Below are 22,402 nucleotides of genomic sequence, written 5' to 3' on the forward strand. Positions count from 1 at the left end.
CAATGCAATGGTAGAAAGCATGGGTGGTGGACCCAGACCATCTGGGTTGGAGTCAATCTTTCACCTCTGAGCTGTGTGCCTCCATTTCCTAAATCTGTAAAATGGGCATAATAATGGTGCCCATCTCATAGAGTTGTTACACTTATTAAGTGAATTAATACATGTGGAGAACTTAGAACATAGCCAGACATGGTTGTTTATTATGATTAGATATTATGGAAAAGGGGAGGTTCTTGCCCTGAGCAACTCGGTGGAAATGATGCCATTTATCGAGATGATATGAACCTCGCCTCACGCTGAGCCTGACCTGCACCCCAAAGGCTTCTCCAAGCTCAGGGAGTGGTGGACAAAGACTGGCTCTCAGTGGGCCTGGCTGCAGGACCGCTGAGCATGCCGGGAGGCCAGTCTGGCTTCTGGCCCAGCCTTGGGCAGCTGGCCGCGGTTTCTATTCAAAAAGGACTTTGTGTGACAGCTGCTCCCTCCCCCAACCCCTGCTCGTACCATCCCCCCCACAGGCGGCCTGCTGCAGGAGGGACCAGAGTGCTCAGGGCATGTCCTGCTTCCTAGCCCTGCCCAGTGCCCTCGCCAGGTCACAGCCAGGCCTCCTGGGGCTTAGAGGCCTTTGCACTGGGACTGGACTCCCACCTGCTGGTTCTGAAGGGCTGGAAGCAGATCCCAGTGCTTGCTCTGAGCTTGACCACTTGATGTCCTCACTGCAGGTTTCTCCTGCTGCAAAACTGCCCATATAATTAGACTCTAGTCTGATGGCTTGACTTGGCCTACACACGACAGCCCCTGCCTACCTTCCTGATGTCAGCTCTTACCTCTATCCCCTCGTGGGCTCCCCTCCAGTCCCATTGGCCCCTTAAAGTTCCTCAACCACACGACTCATTTGCACCCCAGGACCTTTGCATCTGCTTTCTCTCTGCCAAATGCTCTTGCCTGAGATCTCTGTGTCCTTACCCTCAGGTCTCGGCTCCAAGGTCACGTCCTCAGAGAGACCATCCCTGACCACCCTGTCTAAAGTAGCATCCGCCCTTCACAGTCACTCTCCCTCTTATCACCCCACTTATTTCCTTTACACCATACCTACCCCCAAGTTATCCTGTTCATTTGTTTGTTTATTGGCATCTCTGTTACTAGAATGTAAGCTCCACAAGGGCAGGGACCATACCTGTCTTATCCATTGCTGTTCTAAGCATCTAGAAAAGTCCTAGTACATAACATGATCGTGTAATAAATATTTGTTGGACAAGACCTACAATATGGGCTGTTTTGAGGACTGATGACATGATGGATGGCAAGTACCTAGCAGAGGGCTGATACAGACCAGGTGTTAAAACCAGCAGCCTATGTCAACCTCACCACTTCCCTTGTTATTATAATTTTACTGTCTCATAAAAAAAGGTCTTATTCTGACACCTTCACTTATATCTCTTTTAATCTCTACCCACAATAAACTTATCTACAAATATATTCAGTGATACAAGCTTGGTATTAAATCAGAGTGGAACAGACCCTATAGGCAAGTAGAAACATGTGTATTCTCCTGAATCCCTCATTTCCTGCTGGAGAGTTATCTTATTATTATTGTTGTTGCTGTTGTTGTTATTTTATTGACAAGGTAGACTGATGAAGTAAGAGCCAGATCCTGGGCTCAAAATTCCAAACTTAATTGACTTATCTGGGCAAATCACAACCTCTTTGTGCCTCAGTTTCTTCAACCATAAAATACAGATAATTATACTACTTACTTCATGGAGTTGTTTCGAAGATTAATAAGTTAACATTAACAAAATACTTAGAAGAGTGCCCAGCACAGAGTGAGCACTATATTAAGTGTTTGTTAAGTTAAATAAATAATAATAAGCTCTATTCAGTACTTACTGTATAGAGGAATCGTTTCTACCTGTACTCATTTAAGCCTCACCACAACCCCTTGAAGAAATCAAGGAACAGAGATGTTCATTAATTTGCCCAATGCCACACAGCTTGTAAGTATTACAGTGGTTTGAATGTTCACACATGTGCGTAAAGTCTTCCTCCTTTCCTTTAATCAAATTGACTGGCTCTCTCTACCTAAGAATTCTTATACAGAGCTGTACACACACAGCTGAGCCTATTGTGTTTTATGAGGATTTTAAAGAGATTTTCAAGGGTTTTCTATTGAGATTTCAACTTTTTAAAAAAGAATTATTTATTATTTATTTGTGGCTGCATTGGGTCTTCATTGCTGCGCGCGGGCTTTCTCTAGTCGCAGCGAGCGGGGGCTACTACTCTTCGTTGCGGTGCGCGGGCTTCTCATTGCGGTGGCTTCCCTTGTTGCAGAGCCGGGCTCTAGGCGCACGGGCTCAGTAGTCGTGGCTCACAGGCTCTAGATCGCAGGCTCAGTAGTTGTGGCTGGCGGCTCTAGAGCGCATGCTCAGTAGTTGTGGCACACGGACTTAAGTTGCTCCGCGGCATGTGGGATCTTCCCGGACCAGTGATCGAACCCGTGTCCCCTGCATTGGCAGGCGGATTCTTATCCACTGCGCCACCAGGGAAATCCCAGAGATTTTAACTTTAAACATTCCACTTGTACCATAACACCCTCCTTTAAGATCTGACCCTACTATATGTCAGAGAGATCAGGGAGAGAGGACCTCCTAGAACTGGGAAAGGAGGAGGAAGAGGGGGCAGCTCAGCCTCTCCCTCCCATCCTGCGATGTGGCCTCAGGTACCTCTTGGCAACTGTGGGGGCTATAAGGAGCACAGTTTGACAACCACAGCCTGGGGCAATTTCTGAGTGTTCCGCCACCTCTGACATCTCGTGACTTGATGCCACTAATGGCACCTGGCATGTTTTGGGCACTTGCCCGGTGCCCAAGCACTTTTCTAAGTGCTTTACAGATTAGCTCCTTTTATCCCAACAATAACCCTCTGGGACAGGGACTGGTACATCTCAGTTTACAGAAAAGGAAGTGAGGCACAGAGAGGTTAAGTTACTTGCCCAGGATGACACAGCTAGAATGGATTAAGGTGGGGGGACAAACTTAATCTGATTCCAGAGCCCTTGTCCTCACCCCCTGGGCATGCTGCCTCTGACCTTGCCTGTTGTTGGTCCTGGAGTCCCTGGGAAAACCATGTGGCTGTGTGTTTCCAAGGAAACAGAGCTTCTGATTCGAAGGGAATGGGAAAGGGCAGGTGAAGCCCGTTCGAGTCCCCTTGAGAGCAGCTGGGGGGTCTCCTCTCTCTGGAAGCTGCCAGGCCTCCCTCCGGCTACGGAAGCTGAGCCAGGGCCCTGAGTGGCTGCTGGGACGCTGGCTGGAAGCCTGGCACCCAGAGGCCCGGCTACAGGGAAGCTCTTGGCTTCTCATTCATCCAATTCATTAATATTCCCTCTCTCCAGCCGCTCTCCATTTAATTGCACACACGCTGTCGGTCTCTTTGCCAGAGCTGTGGCCTCTGGGAAAAACTAGTGGACCCATTTTTCCCTGCAGTGTTCCCTGGGCCAGGGGAGGGGCTGGGGCTCGACTCTGCCATATACTATAATTTCTAAGCTATCAAACAGTGCAGATATGAAAGAAGCACCTTAATTTTATAAGGTCTCTTCCAGGGAAAACTAGCATGTATTATTCATTCCTTGAAGGTAACTTTTAAGTCATATCGTAGCGACAGATGTATTATTTTATTTATGTAAAAACAGAATACTGCATTCTAGAATCCACTATGAAAGCTTAATTTCTGGAATAAGCAGCAAATTTTCTATTAAATACAAAAGAGCATAAATTGTCTCCGATAAACCGGAGTTTGTTGGTACCAAAAGATACTGCGTAGACATACAAGTGTATGTCTACCATAAAAGGGCTATGGTAGACATACACTTGATTCTAAATGTTAGGGGTCTAATCCAACTCTGCCCTTGATCAGCTCCTAAGCCTACAGCTTTGTTATCTTTGTTAAGAAAACGACCTACAGGCAGCGCCCTTGCAGCTTTAATGAGATATTGCTGCATGGCACCACCAGGGGGCAGCATCGAGCACAATTTTACATCAGTTTTTTCCTCTTTGGGGTTTTAATGAAGGTGCATTGGATTCCGGGTTGTTAAGGATACATTTGAAGTGGTGAGGACAGAGGTGGGGGAGAGTATCATTATTAAATACTCGTAAGTACAGTAATTCCTGGAGAACTCAGCAGAGAGAGAGCTCGGAGATAATTCTGCAGCGTTGGTGGCAGGTGTAGTCTGGAGCCAGGGAGGAGACAATCGACCTTGTCTTTTTTCTGTCCTGGAGGGCAGTGGTCCGCTCTGGGCACTGCCCTTCATTAAGAGGTGCAGTGACAGTCTGGTGTATCCAGTGGAGGGTGCCCAGTGACAAGGAACTTTGCAGGAGAATGTTAGTTTACTGACGTACGTGGCCCTGAGTGCAAAATACATCTTAGTCACTATTTTGGGGACCTTGAGCAAATCACAAAAACTTTGCCAAGTTAGGGTTCCTTCTCTGTAACACAGGGAGGAATGCTTACCTTGCTGGATGGTTGGGAAGAGTCAGGGAGGTAATGCAGGCAGGCGCCTGGCACCCTGTAAAGCCTCAATGATGGTGATTCTTATGATAAGGAATAATATGTTAATAATGTTAGTGGTACCACCATTGTAATACTCATTATAAATATCCTTATTATTGATAATCCTGTTGTGTTGTATTTGATATATATCTGACACGTTTCCTATTATATATGATATATATAATATCTTGTATATATTATATATTTGGTATGTATTAATACATAATAATTATAAAATTAATATTGAATATTTTGTATAAATGTGTTAATATTTTTGTAATTAGCAACCGTCACTGGAGGAATGAGAAGATTTAGCATGCAGGGTCCAGTTCCCCTCTCCCACTCAAGTTTAGGGGGTCCCACAACCAAATGGATTATTTGGAGAACCAGATGGATTATTTGAGGATCCAGGGGTTTGGGCCCTGGGCCTGTAGAGTATGGAGTACAGAGCAGCTCAGGAAACAGAGAAGCTGGCTGAAGTCCAGGCTGGAATATGTGACCTTGAGCAGGTGACTTACCCTCTCTGAACCTCAGTCAACCCGTATATGAAAGGGTGTAATTGCCATCGCTGTGGCCAACCCTAACCCTCCCGCCTTGGCCCAGGCTCGGCGGTGGGGGGGGGGGGGGGCGGGCAGCTGTTGGAGGGCGAGGGGGTGAAGAGGTGTCCTTGCTTCCTCCCCTCTGCAGGAGTCGGGGCTATCCGCGTGGATTGGTGGGCAGCTGCACCCCCTGGAGAAGGTGCCACCAGCGCTGGCCGTGCTGCTCATCACTGTGGTTGTCGCCTTCTTCACGGAGTTTGCCAGCAACACGGCCACTATCATCATCTTTCTGCCTGTCCTGGCGGAGCTGGTGAGGGTCCATATAGGGTCCTGGGGCGGGAGGGAAACACCTCTCCCCAACACACGTTCAGAAACCTTTCTCGCTCCTGGGAACTCCACCAGGAGCCACAGCTGGTCATTGCTCTCGTCCAAAATGCATGATAGCGTCAGAACCATGATATATATTTTTTAAAACAATACTGTTTTTTTCTTTAAGAACTGCATAAACAGAGTAAATATTTTCCAAATGCACCAAATTCCCTCCTGTGGGAAATTCCCTCCTGTGGGAAAAGTAACCCATGGTGACATGGAGAGTTTTCTAGGAAAATAGGAATTGCCAAATATGGATGAAGAAGAAGTAGAAAATCTGAGTGGACAGATAACCTTAGGAGAAATTCTAATGGTAGGCAAAGCTCTAGCCTCCCTCTAAAGCAGGGTTTCTCAGCACTATTGACATTTTGGGCCAGAGAATTCTGTTATGTGAAGCTGTCCTGTGAATTGTAGGACGTTTAGCAGCATCCCTGTTCTCTACGTACTGGATACTAAATTGTGACAATCCAAAATGTCTCTAGACATTGCCACATGTCTCCTGGGGAGGCAAAATTATCCCCGGTTGAGAATCACTGCTCTACAGATCACTAGCCCCAGAGGGATGTCTGAGGTGAGAGCTAGCAAACCTTCAAGGAACAGATAGTCCCCACTTACCCCCAGTGTTCCAGAGCACAGAAAGACCGAGAAAGCTGTGCAATCAAGGTACAAGGTTAGCAAAACCCTGACACCAAAAACAGAAGGAGAGCAAAGGAAAAGAAAGTTATAACTCAATGTCGCATGTAAACAAGGATGCGAGTAACAAAATGGATCCAAGGTCATATGAATTCTACTAGAAATTTCAAAACTGATTAACAGACACTATCAGTATAGTTTTATATTTAAGTAGACTAAAGAAGACCAAACCATATGATTATCTCGATATAGACCAAAGTGATCAGATTAAATCGATGTTGCAAGTATATGGTTTGTATGCAAACAGTGATGTGCCAGGCACACTCTCTGAATCACTTTTTGCTTTTTATTTATTTATGCATCAATTTATAATGGATATCACACTGTATTAGCACACACAGATACACTTTACTCTTTCTCAATGACTAGAGAATATTCCATTATGAATCCATAGTTGCTGATTTTATTTAAGCAATCTTCTACTGATGAACACAGAGGTTGTTTCCAGCCTCTGCTATTTCCCAGCAATGCTGCCTTGGCCTCTCCTTGTCTGAGCACCTTTTTATACGTAGATACATCTAGATCTCCAGAACTGAGATCCCTGGATGAAAGAGCACGTGCATTTACAATTTTGTAAGAGATGGACAAATTGCCCTCCCAAGTGTGGGCGTGCCATTTCCACCCCCACCAGCAGTGTGGGGTAGGGGTCCCCGTAGCCCTGCTAAGTGTGATTGGATTTAATCACACCCTTCCCCAGGATCTGATGGATCGGGCAATTGAGAGAGATGGGGGTGCTCTGGGAGGGAGGAGGGAGAGCAGAGCCAGTCAGGTCTGCAGGGGCAACTTTTGCTGAAGAAGATACTAGCAAATGATTTATTCTTCTAAACGTTGCTTATCATCAAAATCAAAACATTTTACATGCAAGGGGGTGATCTTAGTGCTTTTTGAGAAAATGTATATGCTTTGGTTTACAAAAATTCCCTAGAGGGGCCAAAAAACCTTAAAATAAAATGCTGGCAAAGTGATCAACATGAGTTACAGGTGGACGTGTCATTCGGGGGAGGTGATGAGCCGGTGGTCTGCTAACTGAGGCCAGCCCACAGACACCTTTGATCCACACGGTCTTAGAAATCTGGAAATGAGTGCCGACGGTGCTACCTTGAGCTCTCTTTATCTCTGAAATCCAGTGAGGCCCCAACAAAAGGTACCCAGAGGCCAGCTGTTTGGATCGTTAGGCTGAGAGAAGGCCCAGGCAGGGGACTTGAGGTTTTTTAGAGCCGTGATTCTCAAGATGTGGTCTCTGGACCAGAAGCATCAGCATCACCTGGGGGCTTGTTAGAAATGCAAATTCTTGGGGCCCCCCCGCCCTAGACCTACTGACCCAGCAACTCTGCAAGAGGTGGCGCGAGCGCTCTGGGGTTTAACAAGCCCTCCAGGTGATTCTGATACGCACTCCAGTTGGAAGAGGGAGTGTTCTAGAATAATCTCCCCAGCCCATCCTCCCTGACGAACCTGCATGTGCTTGGAATGTCGCTAACCTAGGAATGTTCTCTCCATATCTCCCTCGGTCTGGTTCTCTTCTTGTCTGTCTGTCTCTATGTCTGCCTGTGTGTCCGTTCTGGCCGCATTTCTCTCTGTGTGTCTTTAAATCCATCTTCCCGTTTGTTTCTCTCGTTCTCTCTCACTCGCCAATCTCTCTCCATGCATCTCTGTGTCTCCACCTGTCTCCATCTCCCGTGTGGCTTCTCTGTGTTTCTCGGCCTCGGTCTGTCCCGCCCCCGCTGGCCCAGGCCATCCGTCTGAGGGTGCACCCCCTGTATCTGATGATCCCCGGCACAGTCGGCTGCTCCTATGCCTTCATGCTTCCAGTCTCGACGCCCCCCAACTCAATCGCCTTCGCCTCTGGACACTTGCTGGTCAAAGACATGGTGAGTCTGGGCACTTTCTAGCAGAGGTCCAGGGAGGTGGGTGGACACCAGGGGTGGGCAAGGCAGCAAGGCAGGAAGGACCTGTGCTTCCCCCAACATCCCGCAATTTCTGAATAGGTCCTTCCGAGTGGGACCAGAAATATACCTTTTAGCAAACACTCTGAGATGATTCTTATGCTTAGTCAACTTCAGGAAGCACTGCCTCGGCGACTACTTTCCAAAGTTTGCTTCAGAGACTAGGGGCTTCCCCTCTCTCTGGGCAGTGCCCTGTCTTCTGACTTGTTTGGCCAAGCGCTCTGTGCCCGGTGGCGGCGTCTCTAGGAGAGGAGCAGTGGACCACACCTGGGACTTAGGGCCGGGCCTCGGTGCCCAGCCTGCTGGAGAGGAGACAGAGGCCGAGGGTCGTGGCAGTGGCGGGGGACCTCCAGCTTTCGGCAGGGCCCCCCGCCAAGGCTCCCCTGCTGAACTGGCTCCTGCCCCCTCCTCCACCTGCTTCCTGCTGCCCTTCCCCCTCCACTGGCTGCCTGGGGTGTCTGCACCGTGGGTGCTCAGGGACCTAAGCTTCGGGGTCCTAAGCTGGTGCAACTGAAATGGGGGAATCTGCTTCACCAGTCCTCAACCCACGCAGGCTCTCCAGGCACAGAGTTCCCCCAGGACAGATGGAGACAGTGAGAGGCAGAAAGAGATCACAGAGCAAAGAGACAGCAGGGACCCAGGCAGACAGACGTTCATCCACTGTGGGTTCATTCACTGCACAGCTATTTGCTGAGCACATTCCATGTTCTGGGCGGGGGGCTGAGCAGTGTAGGGGAGACACAGGCTTGCCTCTAAGGAGGTTGCCTTCTATGAGGGAGACAGTAAATGAAAAGCAGAGGGTATGTTTACTGATCAAAGCAGATTATTTTTAGGTTGTGTGATCCTGGGTGAGCCCAATTCTCTGAGCCTCATTTTCCTCTTCTGTAAAATGGGAATAATGATGATGATGATGATGATGATAACAGCCCTCACAGGGTTGCTTTCAGGGTAAATTACATAGCTCTGTGACAACTGCATGGCACAGTGCCTGGCACCTAGAAACCACTCAGTGAATGGGGACATTTTCAGCTCCTTGAGGGTCAGCCTAAGGCGTGTAAAGACGGAAGGGTCTTGGGTATCGGCCAACCTGGGTTTGTGTCTGGCCCCATCACTTCCCAGCTGTGCAGTCTTGGGTGAAGGGCTTTCTGACTCTGAGCCTGGGCTTTTCCAGCTGTATAATGGGCCTCGAGCAGACCCCCCCTCACCCTGGGCTCCATTGCAGGCGCGGACGGGACTCCTGATGAACGTGATGGGCGTCCTGCTGCTCAGCTTGGCCATGAATACTTGGGCACAGACCATCTTCCAGCTGGGCACCTTCCCGGACTGGGCCAACATCCACCTAAGCAATGTCACAGCACTGCCATCCACCTTGGCCAATGACACATTTCAGACCCTCTGAGTCCCCCTCAGGTACTCTCTTCGGGCTGGGCCCTCATCTGCTGCCAGGACCCTACAGGATGATCAAGCAATTCTTCTCTGTGATCCAGCACGCAGCAAGCGAGGGTGACTTCCAGGGGTCCACTTGGGTCCACAGTCTCGTTATCTAGGATACCTTCTCCTCTGTCATGCAGGTCAGGGTGCAGCTACCTCCCAGATCTGCTGCCTGAGCAACAAGCTCCTTTATCTCTGAGCTGTTCTGTGGTTAGGATGCAAGAAAGCCCAATTTCAGCAACAAGAAGCAAATCTGGAATGGCGTTTGTCTTGAATAGGTAGGGTGGGAAGCACAGCTAGCATCCCTCGCTGACTACACGAGTTACCATCTGGAGAGACCATCTTGCCTTTAGAGATCACCTTCCTTCAAGAGACTCTGGGGCTGCTGTGTCCCAGTCCAGCTGTTCCAGCTGTTCACAGCTGGTGTGCGCTCCGCTTGGTGGGGGCCAATTCTCTGCCAGTTATTCAAATATCACCCCTGCTGATACCCAGCAGCCAGGGGTATTTTCAATCCCTGGAGACAGGGGGAGGGACAGATGACATCCTGAGGACATGGAGATCGTGCAAAGCCTCCTTGCTGCTTCTCCAGGCTCCCGAGCGCACAAGAGGAGTTCTAGACCTTTCTACCCAAGCTTATTAGGATTTTCCTGTTCAGTCTGATTCAGTGTGGCCACAGTTCCAGGGTCAGGCCAAGTCTGGGCCATGCCCTCTCACAGGTGACCCATGGCCCCTCCAGCCAGGCCCCTTCCGCACGTGGCCCACAGGGGCCTTCGTGACTGCAGGCTGCTTCTTCTTCCAGGAGCTGGTCTTTACCTCCCTGCCCCGACCCGAAGCGGTAAGCATGTTCGATTAGCAAAGGCCACATTTTTCAGGGGTGAGAGAAAAGTCAAAAGATAAATTGGGGCCTTGTAAGAGGTCAAATGTCTCAGGCAGGGAAACACCATAATCCTCTTCTACAGACGAGGACAACTTAAGACTTCCCCTGAGCCAGTGGCTGGTGGGGCCTGTCCTAGAGGATCTGATCCCTCCTTGCTTCAAGTAGGAACATCTCGAAAAGGCACCGGCTGAGGGGCCCAGAAAGCTCACCTCCCCGACTTCCTATGCCTCTGAGGGATGAGGTTCCCCAAGCAGCTCGGGCTGGGAAGCAGCACCCAGGGACTGAACTTGTTCTTGAAACAGCACAAGTGAGTCATGGATGTTCCCCTGGGAGCAGTGGGGAGGAGGGAGAATGGGCTCCCTGTCCTTCCCATGGGGTTACTTCAACATTTAGTCACAGTTACAGCCCTTTGGGGTGGGGCGTGCACTTCTATTGGATGGGGCAGTGGAGAAATTCATTCACAGAGAAACCCAAGGGGCTTATAACCGGATGAATCGTGATTTCAGATACTTCTGATTGAAAATTCTATAAAATAAAGAATGTTAATCAACCCTGGGCCTGGAGATTATTTGCCTTTGTGGCCATAAAAGAGCTTCAAAGCCCTAAGTTCTGGAACTGGGAGTTTCACAGAATTGACCTCCCTGACCTCACTTCCTTACTGCTCTCCCCTCTCCACTCTACTCCAGCCACATACTCAAACTCTCCTGCCTCTGGGCCTTTGCACACGCTGTTTCCGTTACCTAGAACACTTTGCTCCCAAATCTATGCTTGTTCCTCACTTTATTCAGGTCTCTGCTCAAATGTCACCTCCCCAGAGAAGCCTCCCTGACCATCAAGTCTAAAATATCACCCTCATTACTTTTTATCCCCTTATCCTGCTATATTTTTCTCCTTAATATTTAGTCAGGACACTGTATTATTTACTTTCTTGTTTATTAACTTTCTCTCCCTCTAGAAAATAAACCTATGAGAATACAAACTTTATTTTGTTCAGTGTTGTAACTCCAGTTCCTAGAACAGTTTCTGGCACATAGTAGATGCTTAGTAAACATTTGATAAGTAAATCTATACTAGAATTTATGAGAAAGCAAACTCACTCTTCAATCTGGGGTCTGTTTGGCTCATTTCTTTATTCACTCATTCTTCCATTTATTCATTCAACAGTATTTATGTAGAATCTGTTATGTGCTAGTCCACTGTCCCCAGCCACATGGAAATTAGCCCTGGAGACAGGCAGTAAGCAGGTAAACAAATAGGTAAAGTGACTCTGGGTCATAACGTGGGCTAAGAAGAAAATGAAACTGGCCAATGTGAGAAACCTATGGCTATGTTAGCTATAAAGGCTCTGTTAGCCAGGGTGGTCAGGGAGGACTTCTCTGAGGAGGCGGCCCTGGGCTGAGACCAGTAGGAGTCAGCCATGTGCTCAAGGTGGTGGGAGGAAAGGAGATGGCAGGGGTGGTACAGAGTCGTTAGAAATTTACCAAGGACTCATCTGGAATACACAAGGAATACCCAGAAGCCAGAAGAGACAAAAACAAAACACTTACCTGAGGCTGCATAACAAATCACCCCAAAGTTCAGGGCCTTAAAACACAACACATTTCTGCACTTGGTCAGAGTTCTGCAGGCCTGGTTTTGTCTCTGCTGTACATGGTGTGGCTGGGGCCACTCAGCTGGGGGTTTAGCTGGCGCTGGAAAGTCCATGGTGGCTGTGGACCCTCCAGGGTCACGTGGCTTCTCCAGGAGTCCAGCCTGGACCTCTGTACGTGGCAGTGGGCTTCTCAGAAGGCAAAAGCAGAAGCTACAAGTCCCCTTAAGGCGTGGGCTTGGGAGTCCAAGAACGAACGTCAATTCTGCCACATTGTATTGGTCACATCAGGTCACAGGGTTAGCCTGGTTCAAGGGGAGGGAAATAACTCCGCTCCTTAATGGGAGGAGTGCCATCCACGTACAGGGCAGAAGATGGCTAGCCACCAACTTTGGAAGCCTTCCACCGTAACACCCAAGAGAAAATGGGGTGAAAGTTACGAATATGCCGTTCTGAAAAGGGATATGTGAGTGGCCAGCGGGTTTAGAAAGAGATGCTCAGACCACTTGTAATCAGGTAGGTGCAAGTTAAGCGACGGTTCAACAACATGCCAATCAGACTGACGAAAACTAGAAAAGCGGACAGTGAGTGATGGTGAAACGCGAGGGCACAGAAACCCTTGTTTTCTGTTGGCGAGACAGCTATTACCTTCAGCCTGGCAAGCAACTTGGTAGTAATTGGGGATTCATTGTCTGCGTTCCTATGGCCCATCCTGTTCTTGGGCTTATATCCCAGCAAAACTATCCCATGGGTCCCTAAGGAGACAATGTAGGAGGATATTCATGCCACAGTTGTCTGAGGTACCAAGGAGCTGGAGGCCACCAAGGTGACCATCACTGGGGAAGAGGGGCATTTAAATAAAACAGGGAGGAAGCACACCGTGGAAACATGGCCACAAGCAGACGCGACGAAATGTGGAGTGACAGCATGGACACGGACAGACTCCGGCACAAACGTCAAAGAGAAGCGCAGGATCATGTGGGCAGAGGAATGGAAGCTGTGAGGGTAAATGGGGGGAAAAGGTGAGTAAAACTCACTCCTCGTTGAGCGAGGAGTTCAGTAAGCCGCATTGGACAGCCAGCTCCACCCATAACATCTGTATGACCTTAAGCAGGCCCTTTACTGTTTGGACTTTGGTTTCCGCATCTGAGAGATGAGGGTCTAGTTACAAGGTGTGGGCAGGTGGTCACTTATGGAAACCACAAGAGAAAGCATAGACCCTGGTGGTGAGAGGAAGGGCTAGTCATGGAGAAGCACCTCTCAGCCCGGGGTCTGCAGGACAGCTGCTAACCTGGAGCTGGCAACTTTAGTCCAGGGACACATCCAGCCCTTGATGACTTCACAGGGAAGTAGCTGCCCTGGGTCTTCCTCCCCTCTCTCTCTCTCAGCTCTCCTGCAGGGGCTCCCCAGTGGGCAAACACAGCTGTGTTGATGAGGGTTCTCCAGAGAAACAGAACCAACAAGATGTGTACGTATGGAAAGAGTTGCAGTTCGAGCCCAAAGGCAGCCTGCTAGCAGAATTCCCTCTTGCCCAGGCGAAGTTGGCCTTTTGTTCTTTTCAGGCCTTCAACTGATTAAACGAGGCCCACCACGTTATGGAGAGCAATCTGCTTTATTAAAACTCCATTGATTTAAATGTAAATCTCATCTGGAAACACCCTCACAGAAAGATCCAGAATAATGTTTGATCAAATATCTGGATACCATGGCCCAACCAAATTGACACATAAAATTAACCGTCATACCAACAGAAGCCAGAATGTAAGGGAGTCCTTTGATGCAGCCAATCCAGGTCCTCCTTTATCATTTTTTTGTATTAATTACATGTTAGAAGGATAATATTTTGGATGCATTAGGTTGAATAAAATATTAAAATTATTTTCACTTTTTTAATGTGACCACTAGAAATTTAAAAACTTTCTATGTGACTCACATCATTTCTCTAAGAGAGCACTGCCTATCCGATAAGACTCTAGCCACCTCTCCACATTCTGAAGCCAACTGGACGGTGGCAACATTCTACCCCCACAAGCTGTAAACTTCAATGACTCTAATATTCTATGGACCTCTGATTGTGATTCTAGAACTGAAGACTTACCACTTCCTCTTCATGTTCTGTCTTATGGCTCTGAATCCTCCACCCAGAATTCCGCTCAGCAAAGCTCATTCTAGTTTTGATGATTCAGACACTCCTTCCGGATGTTGTGGGCTTAGGCTCAGGCCAGCCTTATATAGGCAGAAGTGACTGCCTGTATGTGCTGAGAAAAGCCAAAAATATCTTCTGCCCTTTCCCTCCCTATGCTCACATCCTCCCAGATCTTATGCATCCACTAGAGGCCCTGGGGAAATGACCAACATGTTCCTTAACCAATCAGCTCCCTCGTGCCAGTGCAGTAACTAAGCAAATGCCGGTGTTTTCCAGGACTTTTCCCTCCGACCAGCACAATGCCCTGAAGTTTCCTGTGTGATGGGACCCAGGCCACGGGATCTGGTCCAGTGGGCATCATAGAGGCCTGTAAGATCTGGTCTGAGAAGCCTGGGGCTCACTCAGGCCAAACTATCAGTCCAGGTTGGAAAGAGCTGGCCTGGAGCATTTATATATTGTTTACTGGGCACTGAACATACATTATCACATTGAATTCTCAACCCTAAGAAGCACGTACTAGTATTCTCCTCATTATAGCAGAGTACATCCAAGTTCAGAGAGGGACAGTGTCTTTCCCAAGGTCACACAGCACAGTAAGTGGCATAGCTGGCCTTTGAGTGAAGTCTGCCACCTCCACCCCAGGGACCCTGCAGATCAGAGGAACAGCTAGACTGCTCCCTGCATCAGTCCTACTGAGGCCTCTGTCAGAACTTGTAAACTGGTGGCCTTTATGCTGGCTTTGCCCCACAGACCTACCAAGACTGGCCTGCACAAGGGTCTTTCACTTTTTAAAAATACTGGCTTTTGAAACTTGGAGGCGTCTACATAAAATTGGGAATGACTGGCATCTTTGGAAAAACTGGCCACCCTGGTAATGTTGGGCCTCATTTTTGAGGGGCTTCAACCCCTAGCTGGAGCGGAGTGGAAGCTGCCCTTTTCGAAGGGCCTCCACATGGCAGTTCACCGCTGTTTCCACCTGGCCCTCTGCTCCTTACCTTAGGTGGCCCCTGCAGGTGCCTGCATTTCCTGCTCTCCGTCTACTCGGTGTGCCCAGTTCTTTGCAGACTTGACAGTGGCCTGGCTTCCTAGAGCGGCTTGTGATCCAGGAAGGGTGTTAAGCCCTCTGAGGACTACAGGTGTCTCATCCAATTGTGTGACTATGAGAATGCCACTTCCCTTATCTGGGCCATGGAACACGCTCCTTCAGGCCTGAGCAAGTGACCCAGGCAATGTCCTTAGAAAGGAAACGACAGGGAGTCTGGAACACCGCCTAACTGTGCCCCCCGCCCCAGTCCATCCTGTAGGGTGGGGGGCTGGGCGCTCAGGAGAGGCCTCCTGACGGAGGTGGTCCTGCTGGCAGTGATGGGGCACAGGGACACTGGAGTGTAGGGGGGAGGAGGGTCTGCTTTCCAGGAAGGGATTGGCTTTCAGAACAGCCCAGAAGTGTACCTGCAGGGCAGTGACTGCGGCAGAGCCCACAAACAGAGAATTCACGTTCACTGAGTGCCTGCTCTTGGCAGTGCCAGACGCATCCCAAGAACCTTGTGAATTCTTCCCTCCCCACCAGTAGGGCCCAGTGGCTGACCAGTAAACTCTGGAGCAAGGATGCTGACTATAAATCGTGGCTCTACCTGTTACTACCTGAGCGGCTGGGTTAAGGGACTTAAGTCTCTGGATCTCAGTTTTCTGAACTAAAGAATGGAAATAACAGTCCTTGCCACAAAGGGTTGTTGGAAAAAAAAGATTCAGTGAACACCAAGAGAAGCTATGTAGCAGAGTGCCTGATACTTAACAAGGGCTCGATAAATGTTAACTGTTCTTATCCTTACGCTCTTTTAAGAGGAGAAAACTGAGACAGAGAGGCAAGGTCACCTGCCCAAGGTCACACAGCTAGGGAGGGACGGAACTGTGATTGGAAGCCAGGTCCATGTTGGGATAAAGACAGGAAGGGAGCTGAGCGGGAGACCAGAGTCCCTGACGATTGGAAAGTCATAGCAGAGGTCCAATTGTCTCCTGTGGGTTTCCACCCCCTAAGAGTTAGAGATCACGCTCTTCTGGGGGCACATAACTATGCGAGGGGAAGGAACATGAAGCCGAGCTGAGTTCTAGCCCCAGCACTACCGCTAATGAGCTGTATGGCTTCTCTGAGCCTCAGTTTCTTCCTCTGTAAAATGGGACTAATTCTACCTTCCTGCTATCAGGATTAGGGACTTTGCTTGGAAAAGGCCTCTTCTCTCCTCCCACACCTTCCACTGGCTCCTGCCTGCCGGAAGAGGATGAGTCAGCTTGCCCACCCCCCTGGGAGGTGGGCCCAGGCAGGGCGGGACAAGGCCAGCAGAGGCACTTAAATCAGGGCAGAAAAGCAGAAGTGACAGTTCTGGTCACTTTTGGAGGACGGAATTCCCCCCACTTCCTCTCCACTTACCTTCGCTGCCTGAGCCCGCCTGCCCAGATCCACTGCTGTTCAGGGAGCATGAGGGCCCCCCAGGAGATAGCTGAGCATCTCGTCAGGACCGGGTAGGTCTGGGGACTTGGACACTGGGGGCCACAGGCAAGAAAACAGTCAGTGGTCAGGCCTGATGGGTATGAGCTAGGTCTCAGTCTCTGCCATTCCCTGGCTGTGTGACCTTGGGTAAATCCTCACCTCTTTGAGCCTCAGTTTCCCCATCTGCGAAATGGGAGTAATGATAATGTCTACGAGACTGTTGTGAGAATTGAATGAGAAAACGCATGCTCAGGGCTTGCCGTCATGCTCGGCTCAGAGTAAGCTCCCAACGAATGGCAGCAGGTTCCTTAGCATTTACAACATTCAGCACAGACCTTGGCACCCAATACGATTTAGAATTGGTTTTCCATTCCAATGTCATTCAAATTATTAGCTATCACTTTAACAGCGACCATGTTTCAAATATGAATTATACAGTAGAAGGGAGTTTAGTCCCAAATTAAAATGTCAGCGGGACTGGGAAGACCCTAATTCATCACCTCTAACCTCAAGTGGGTCCTCAATGCCGCCCAGCGTGTATATAACTTCTCGAGTTCATTTACTCTCCCACTTTCCTGGCCACCTATGTTATACCTTCTTCTTCGCCTTCAAATTTCCATCATCTCCTCTAGCATCCTCACCATCAGTGCTGATCTGCCTTCCTGCTACCCTGAACAAACAGAAGTAAACATGCTACAGTCCACAAATATTTATGGAGCACCCACTATACATCAGACACTATTCTAGGTCCTTGGTATTTATCAGTGATCAAAAGAGACCAAGTCCCTGCCCTGGTGGAATTGAGGCTCTAGTGACAGGTAATAGCTGACATGGTACTTCCTATGTGCCATGACCCTATGAGGTATCACTTTTATGCACCATTTTACAGATGAGAAAACTGAGGCACGAAGAGGTTAAGAAACTTGACCAAGGTCACACAGATGGTGAGTGATGAAGCAGGGATTTGAACCCAAGCAGTCTGGAGGTCACGCCCTTAACTATTGCTCTGTTCTGTGTATACTGGTTGATACTGATACATAAGTACACACACCTTACCTGTCCATTCACCATCACCTGTAACCATTTCCTGTGCCTTCCCACCTGCTACTAAGGATGAACAGCCCCTGCTCCTTTCTAAGACCAGCCCCAGTTTCCATGCTCTCAATCTCACCCATGCCACTCACTGAAGAATGTCACACCAGCAAGCCTCCCTTTCATCAATGTCTCCCCTCTTGATTGGATCCCCCATCTGCAAACATGCTCAAGTTCCTCCATCCTAAAGGAACTTGGTTCCATTTCCCATGTCAACTACTGCAACATTTCTCTGCACCTTTACTGCAAAAATGACCTGAAACCGTTGTCTGTACTCGTGCCTCAATTTCTTCTCCATCCAGCCTCCCTTGGGTCCACTCTAGTGAACAAGCCACCCAGGTGCCCTGGTCCAGGTCACCAGTGACTTCCACGTGGCTAAATCCAATGGTCATTGCTCAGCTCTCATCCTTCTTGACCCACCAGCAGCACTTGACACGTTTGCTCACTCCCTTCTTGAAACATTTCATTGCCTTGGCTTCCCAAGCTCCACAGTGCCTGGCTTCTTGGTCTCCTGGGCTGGTTCCTCCTCATCTCCCAACCCATGAACCCTGGAGTGCCACTAAGCTCTGTCTTCGGAGCTCTTTCCTCCCCGTCAGCACACGGTCTTAAGGAATCTCATCTACCCCATGACTTTAAATACCGTCTATCAATCCACAACTCCCAGCTTTATATCTCCAGCCTGCTCTCTCCTCTGAGTTCCAGATTGTTTCCAATCACACATTCAGCAGCTCGCAGCTCAAATTTCTGACTGCCAGCTGAATTCTTCCTCTCCCCCCTCCACCCAAACCTGTTTCAACCACAGATTTCCCATCTCAGGAAACAACACCTCAGTGCTTTCAGCTGCTCAGACACAAAACCTCATTGTCATCCTGAACCCCCCTCTTTCTCTCACACTCACAACCAATCAGTCTGCCAATCGTGTTGGCTCTTCCAGCAAAACGTATCCAGAGCCCAACCTCTTCTTACTATTCCTCTGCTATCACTCTTCCATGGAAGCTCTATGAGGCCAGGAATTCTCCTCTGTTTTATCCATTCCTGTTTCTCCAATGGCTAGCACAGAGTAGTTGCTTAATAAATATTTGTTGAATGAATAAATAAGAGTACAATAGAGGAGAAAAGTTCCTCAGAGATCAACTGGTCCACTCTTCCCATCCTCTAAATTATAGAGGAGATACTGAGATTCATAAAGAAGGAGTGTCCAGGGTCACACTGAGCTGACCAAGACTATGAATTCAAGTGAAAAAGCATCTCTCCCCATTTCTCTCTCTCTCATCCTCTCTCTTTCATTTGTGCTTCTCTCTCCATGACTCTTTCATTCCCTTGCACCAGTTGCCCTCACAAGACACAAGCAGCCCAGGTATTCATCCTCTCATCCTCAGGAACTGCATGGAAACTAGTTCTTCCCTGACAAGTCAGTGAGAATAATCCTGGGGAAGGCTCTGATTGGCTCAGCTTAGGTCATGTGGGTTTGGGGTGGGTTACTCTGATTGGCCCACCTGGGAGGAGTGCCCACCACTGTGGCTAAAGGGGTGGAGCCTGTTGGCAGTTGATAAGTTTGTAGGGCAGGGGCATTGGGCAGACACACAATGCCCCAACCCTCCTGATAGAGGCTCCCCCTATTTCCTTGTGTGCAGGTGGAGATTCTGGTACCTGGGGCTCCACAAGGCCCTTGCCCTGCTGCAGGCCGCCTGGGTTGTCTTCTCCCAGCCTGTCCCAGCCAGCTGTGGCCAGCTGCTGACCCAGCTCCTCCTGTGTGGTTCCCTGGCCATTGCTGCCGCGGGTCTGACCTACTATGGGCTGGTGTCCCTGCTGCTTTATCCTCTAGGGCCCTCGGCCATGGTGGCCACTGTCTGTGGTCTCCTGGCCTTCCTGGGCCTGGGACTGGTGCCCCCTGCCCGCTGTCTGTTTGCACTCAGCGTGCCCACCCTGGGCACGGAGCAGGGCCGCCGCCTGCTCCTATCCTGGAGTACCGCCACCCTGGCCATTGTCGTGGTGCCCAACATCTTGGCCAACATGCACGCAGCTGGGCAGGTGCTGAGGTGTGTCACGGAGGGGTCCCTGGAGAGTCTGCTCAACACCACTCATCAGCTGCACAGAGCCTCCCGGGCTCTGGGCCCTGACGGCCAAGCAGGCAGCCACGGCCTGACGCTCCAGGCCCAGGGCGATGGCTCCGCCTTCCGGCTCCACGTGTTCAGGGTCACTCAGCAGGTCCTGGAGGACTTCTCCGGCCTGGAGTCCTTGGCCCAGGTGGTGGCCCTGGGGACCCAGCGGGCAGTCACAGGGCTCTTTATGCTGGGCCTCCTGGTGGATTCAGCCTGGTACCTCCATCGATACCTGACGGACCTGCAGTTTGATAACATCTATGCTACCTGGCAGCTGGCTCAGCAGCTGGCAGAGGTCGGGGCCACGCACCTGGTGGCCTCCCCACCAACCTGGCTGCTGTGGGCGGCCCGGCCAAGGCTGTCCCAGGGGGAGCTGCTGAATTGTCTCCTAAGGCTGGGGCTGCTTACCCTGCTCCTGATGGCCACAGCTGTGACAGTGGCCGTGGACCACGCAGCCTTTCTCCTGGCGCAGGCAGCCGTGGGCTGGGCTCAGCAGCTTCCCGCTGTGCCCGTCACGCTCACCATCAAATATGATGTAAGTGCCGTGACAGGAAGGTGGGCACAGAGTCATTTCCTTGAGGGAGAGGATAGGGTTTGTTAAACCCTTGACTCAAAATTGAATTTTACTTGCCTTCGAGTCGTGGTGCTTGGATACGCTGTGGGATCCAGGGGCTTTGGCAGACGAACCATGTAATTCTCACGACAGCCTGAGGCAGTGGGTTCTGTTTTCACCCCTTATCGCAGGTGAAGATACTGATACCCAGAGATATTAAAATAATTTGCCCCCCAAGGCCACTCTTCACACGTCGCAGCATATCCCAGCCTCATTTTTCTCACTTGTACAAACTGGATCAATCCTCCTTACCCTACAAGGTTACTGTGAGTCTTAACATGTGGTAGTCTCTAGAAGTGCCTAGGCAGCTCCATACCACATGGGAGATGTTTAATAAATAGTGACTATTATTAATAGCTCACATCTGTAGATAACAGACTGGAGGAAGCCTTGGGAACAGCCCACGGGCCAATCCTGCCAGCTTCCTGTTTTGTATTTTTTTTGCGGTACGCGGGCCTCTCACTGTTGTGGCCTCTCCCGTTGCGGAGCACAGGCTCCGGATGCGCAGGCTCAGCGGCCATGGCTCACGGGCCCAGCCGCTCCGCGGCATGTGGGATCCTCCCGGACCGGGGCACGAACCCATGTCCCCTACATCGGCAGGCGGACTCTCAACCACTGTGCCACCAGGGAAGCCCAGGTTCCCCTCTTTTAAATGAAGCTGCTCATGGACTCATCCTCATAAAATTGTGCTTACTTGATGGACTAGAACATCTGAAGTTTCGCTACGGGCTCAGAAAAGAGTAAATGCCCTTAAGCATGAATTGGTTTTCTCTAAAGTGTTCCCTGCAAAGAGTAATAACAATATCAATAGCATTTGTATGGTGCTTTTCATTCCGTAAAAAGCCTGTTTCAGATGCCTGATCTCAGTTGACCCTCCTCAAAACGGTCAGATTTTGCGCCCATTTTGCAGATGAGGACAGGGAAAGCTGGACCAGTCCAGACCCACGAGCATCCAGATGTGGTGGGGGGCAGGGAACGGCTGGGGTGTCTCTCTGCTGACTTTGCCTTTTTCTCCTTTTTGAAGGCTGCATACACCATCCTGGGCTTCATCCCTTTCCTCTTCAACCAGCCGCCTCTGGAGAGCCCCTACCTCTCTGCCCACAACTCCTTCCAGTGGGAGCTGCGCTTCATCGCCCCTGGCTGCCCGCTGCTGCCCCCCCGGCGCCCGCACACAGCCGCCCACCTGGCCGCAGGCGCCCTGCAGCTCGTCGCTTGCTCCACGGTCCTCCTGGAGACCTACGCCCGGCGCCTGAGGCACAGCATCGCTGCCTCCTTCTTCAAGACCCAGGAGGCAAGGAGGGTCCACCACCTTCATGCCCGGCTCCAGCGAAGATATGACAGGCACCGAGGCCAGCAGCTGGCCCCGGGCACTCCATACTGCTCCTGAAACCCGGGCGGGGCAGCAAGCACCTAGAACGGCTAGACAGACCTGCTGGATACCTGGAAGGACAGACAGCAATGGCGCCGAGAGGAAAGCACTTTGGAGTTGCCCAGACCTGAGTGGTAACCTTGGCCCTTCTGCTGCCTCCCCTGTGTGACCTTGGCTAGGTCGCTTCACCTCTCTGAGCCTTGGTTTCTATATCTGCATAAGGACTGCGTAACAACAATCAGTGTGACCTACTTTGCACACGGGAATGTGTTAAGGGCGGAAAGAGATACTGGGCAGGAAAGGCCTGGATAAACAGAAAAGGACGATGCAAAGTGAAGACAGTGTTCCTCCGGCCGGTGCCAGGTGTCTGTCCAGGCTTCCGTCTGCACAGGCTGCTGTACCTGGTAGGTGGAGACTTTGCACCCTGACTGTGTCTAAACGCCCCTGGAACTTATTTATATGTCTCTGGATCTTCTGAACTTATTTATACTCATTAAAATTTTCTTGATTTTATAAATAAATGTATTTATTAAATTCTAAATTAGATTGTTATTCCTTTGCTTCAAATTCCTTCAGGGTTTCCCCATCTAGGGTTGCCAGGTTTAGCAAATAA

The 22,402-nt window shown here is 49.9% G+C and overlaps 2 protein-coding genes across 3 annotated transcripts in view; both read left to right on the forward strand.

Annotated features, from left to right (window-relative positions):
- The window catches only part of SLC13A3 (solute carrier family 13 member 3), a gene marked incomplete at its 5' end in the record, with an annotated part of 73,353 nt that extends 63,847 nt beyond the window's left edge, over window positions 1-9,506 (forward strand). For both annotated transcript variants that reach the window (XM_079943923.1, XM_079943924.1), the window contains 3 exons: window positions 5,230-5,391; window positions 7,874-8,011; window positions 9,309-9,506. In XM_079943923.1, coding sequence (XP_079800049.1) covers window positions 5,230-5,391; window positions 7,874-8,011; window positions 9,309-9,485 — 477 coding nt within the window. In that variant the 3' untranslated portion in view covers window positions 9,486-9,506. The remainder of the gene's footprint in view (window positions 1-5,229; window positions 5,392-7,873; window positions 8,012-9,308) is intronic.
- A 3,388-nt stretch (window positions 9,507-12,894) lies between these two features.
- OCSTAMP (osteoclast stimulatory transmembrane protein) lies at window positions 12,895-21,872 on the forward strand (the record flags this gene model as incomplete). Its single annotated transcript, XM_079944601.1, has 3 exons — window positions 12,895-13,004; window positions 19,340-20,342; window positions 21,445-21,872. 3 exons carry the CDS (start codon window positions 12,895-12,897, stop codon window positions 21,805-21,807), a joined length of 1,476 nt encoding a protein of 491 aa, XP_079800727.1. The 3' UTR covers window positions 21,808-21,872.
- Between the last annotated feature and the right edge of the window lie 530 nt (window positions 21,873-22,402).

Source organism: Stenella coeruleoalba, assembly GCF_951394435.1.
Source record: "Stenella coeruleoalba genome assembly, chromosome: 15".
Lineage (NCBI taxonomy): Eukaryota > Metazoa > Chordata > Mammalia > Artiodactyla > Delphinidae > Stenella > Stenella coeruleoalba.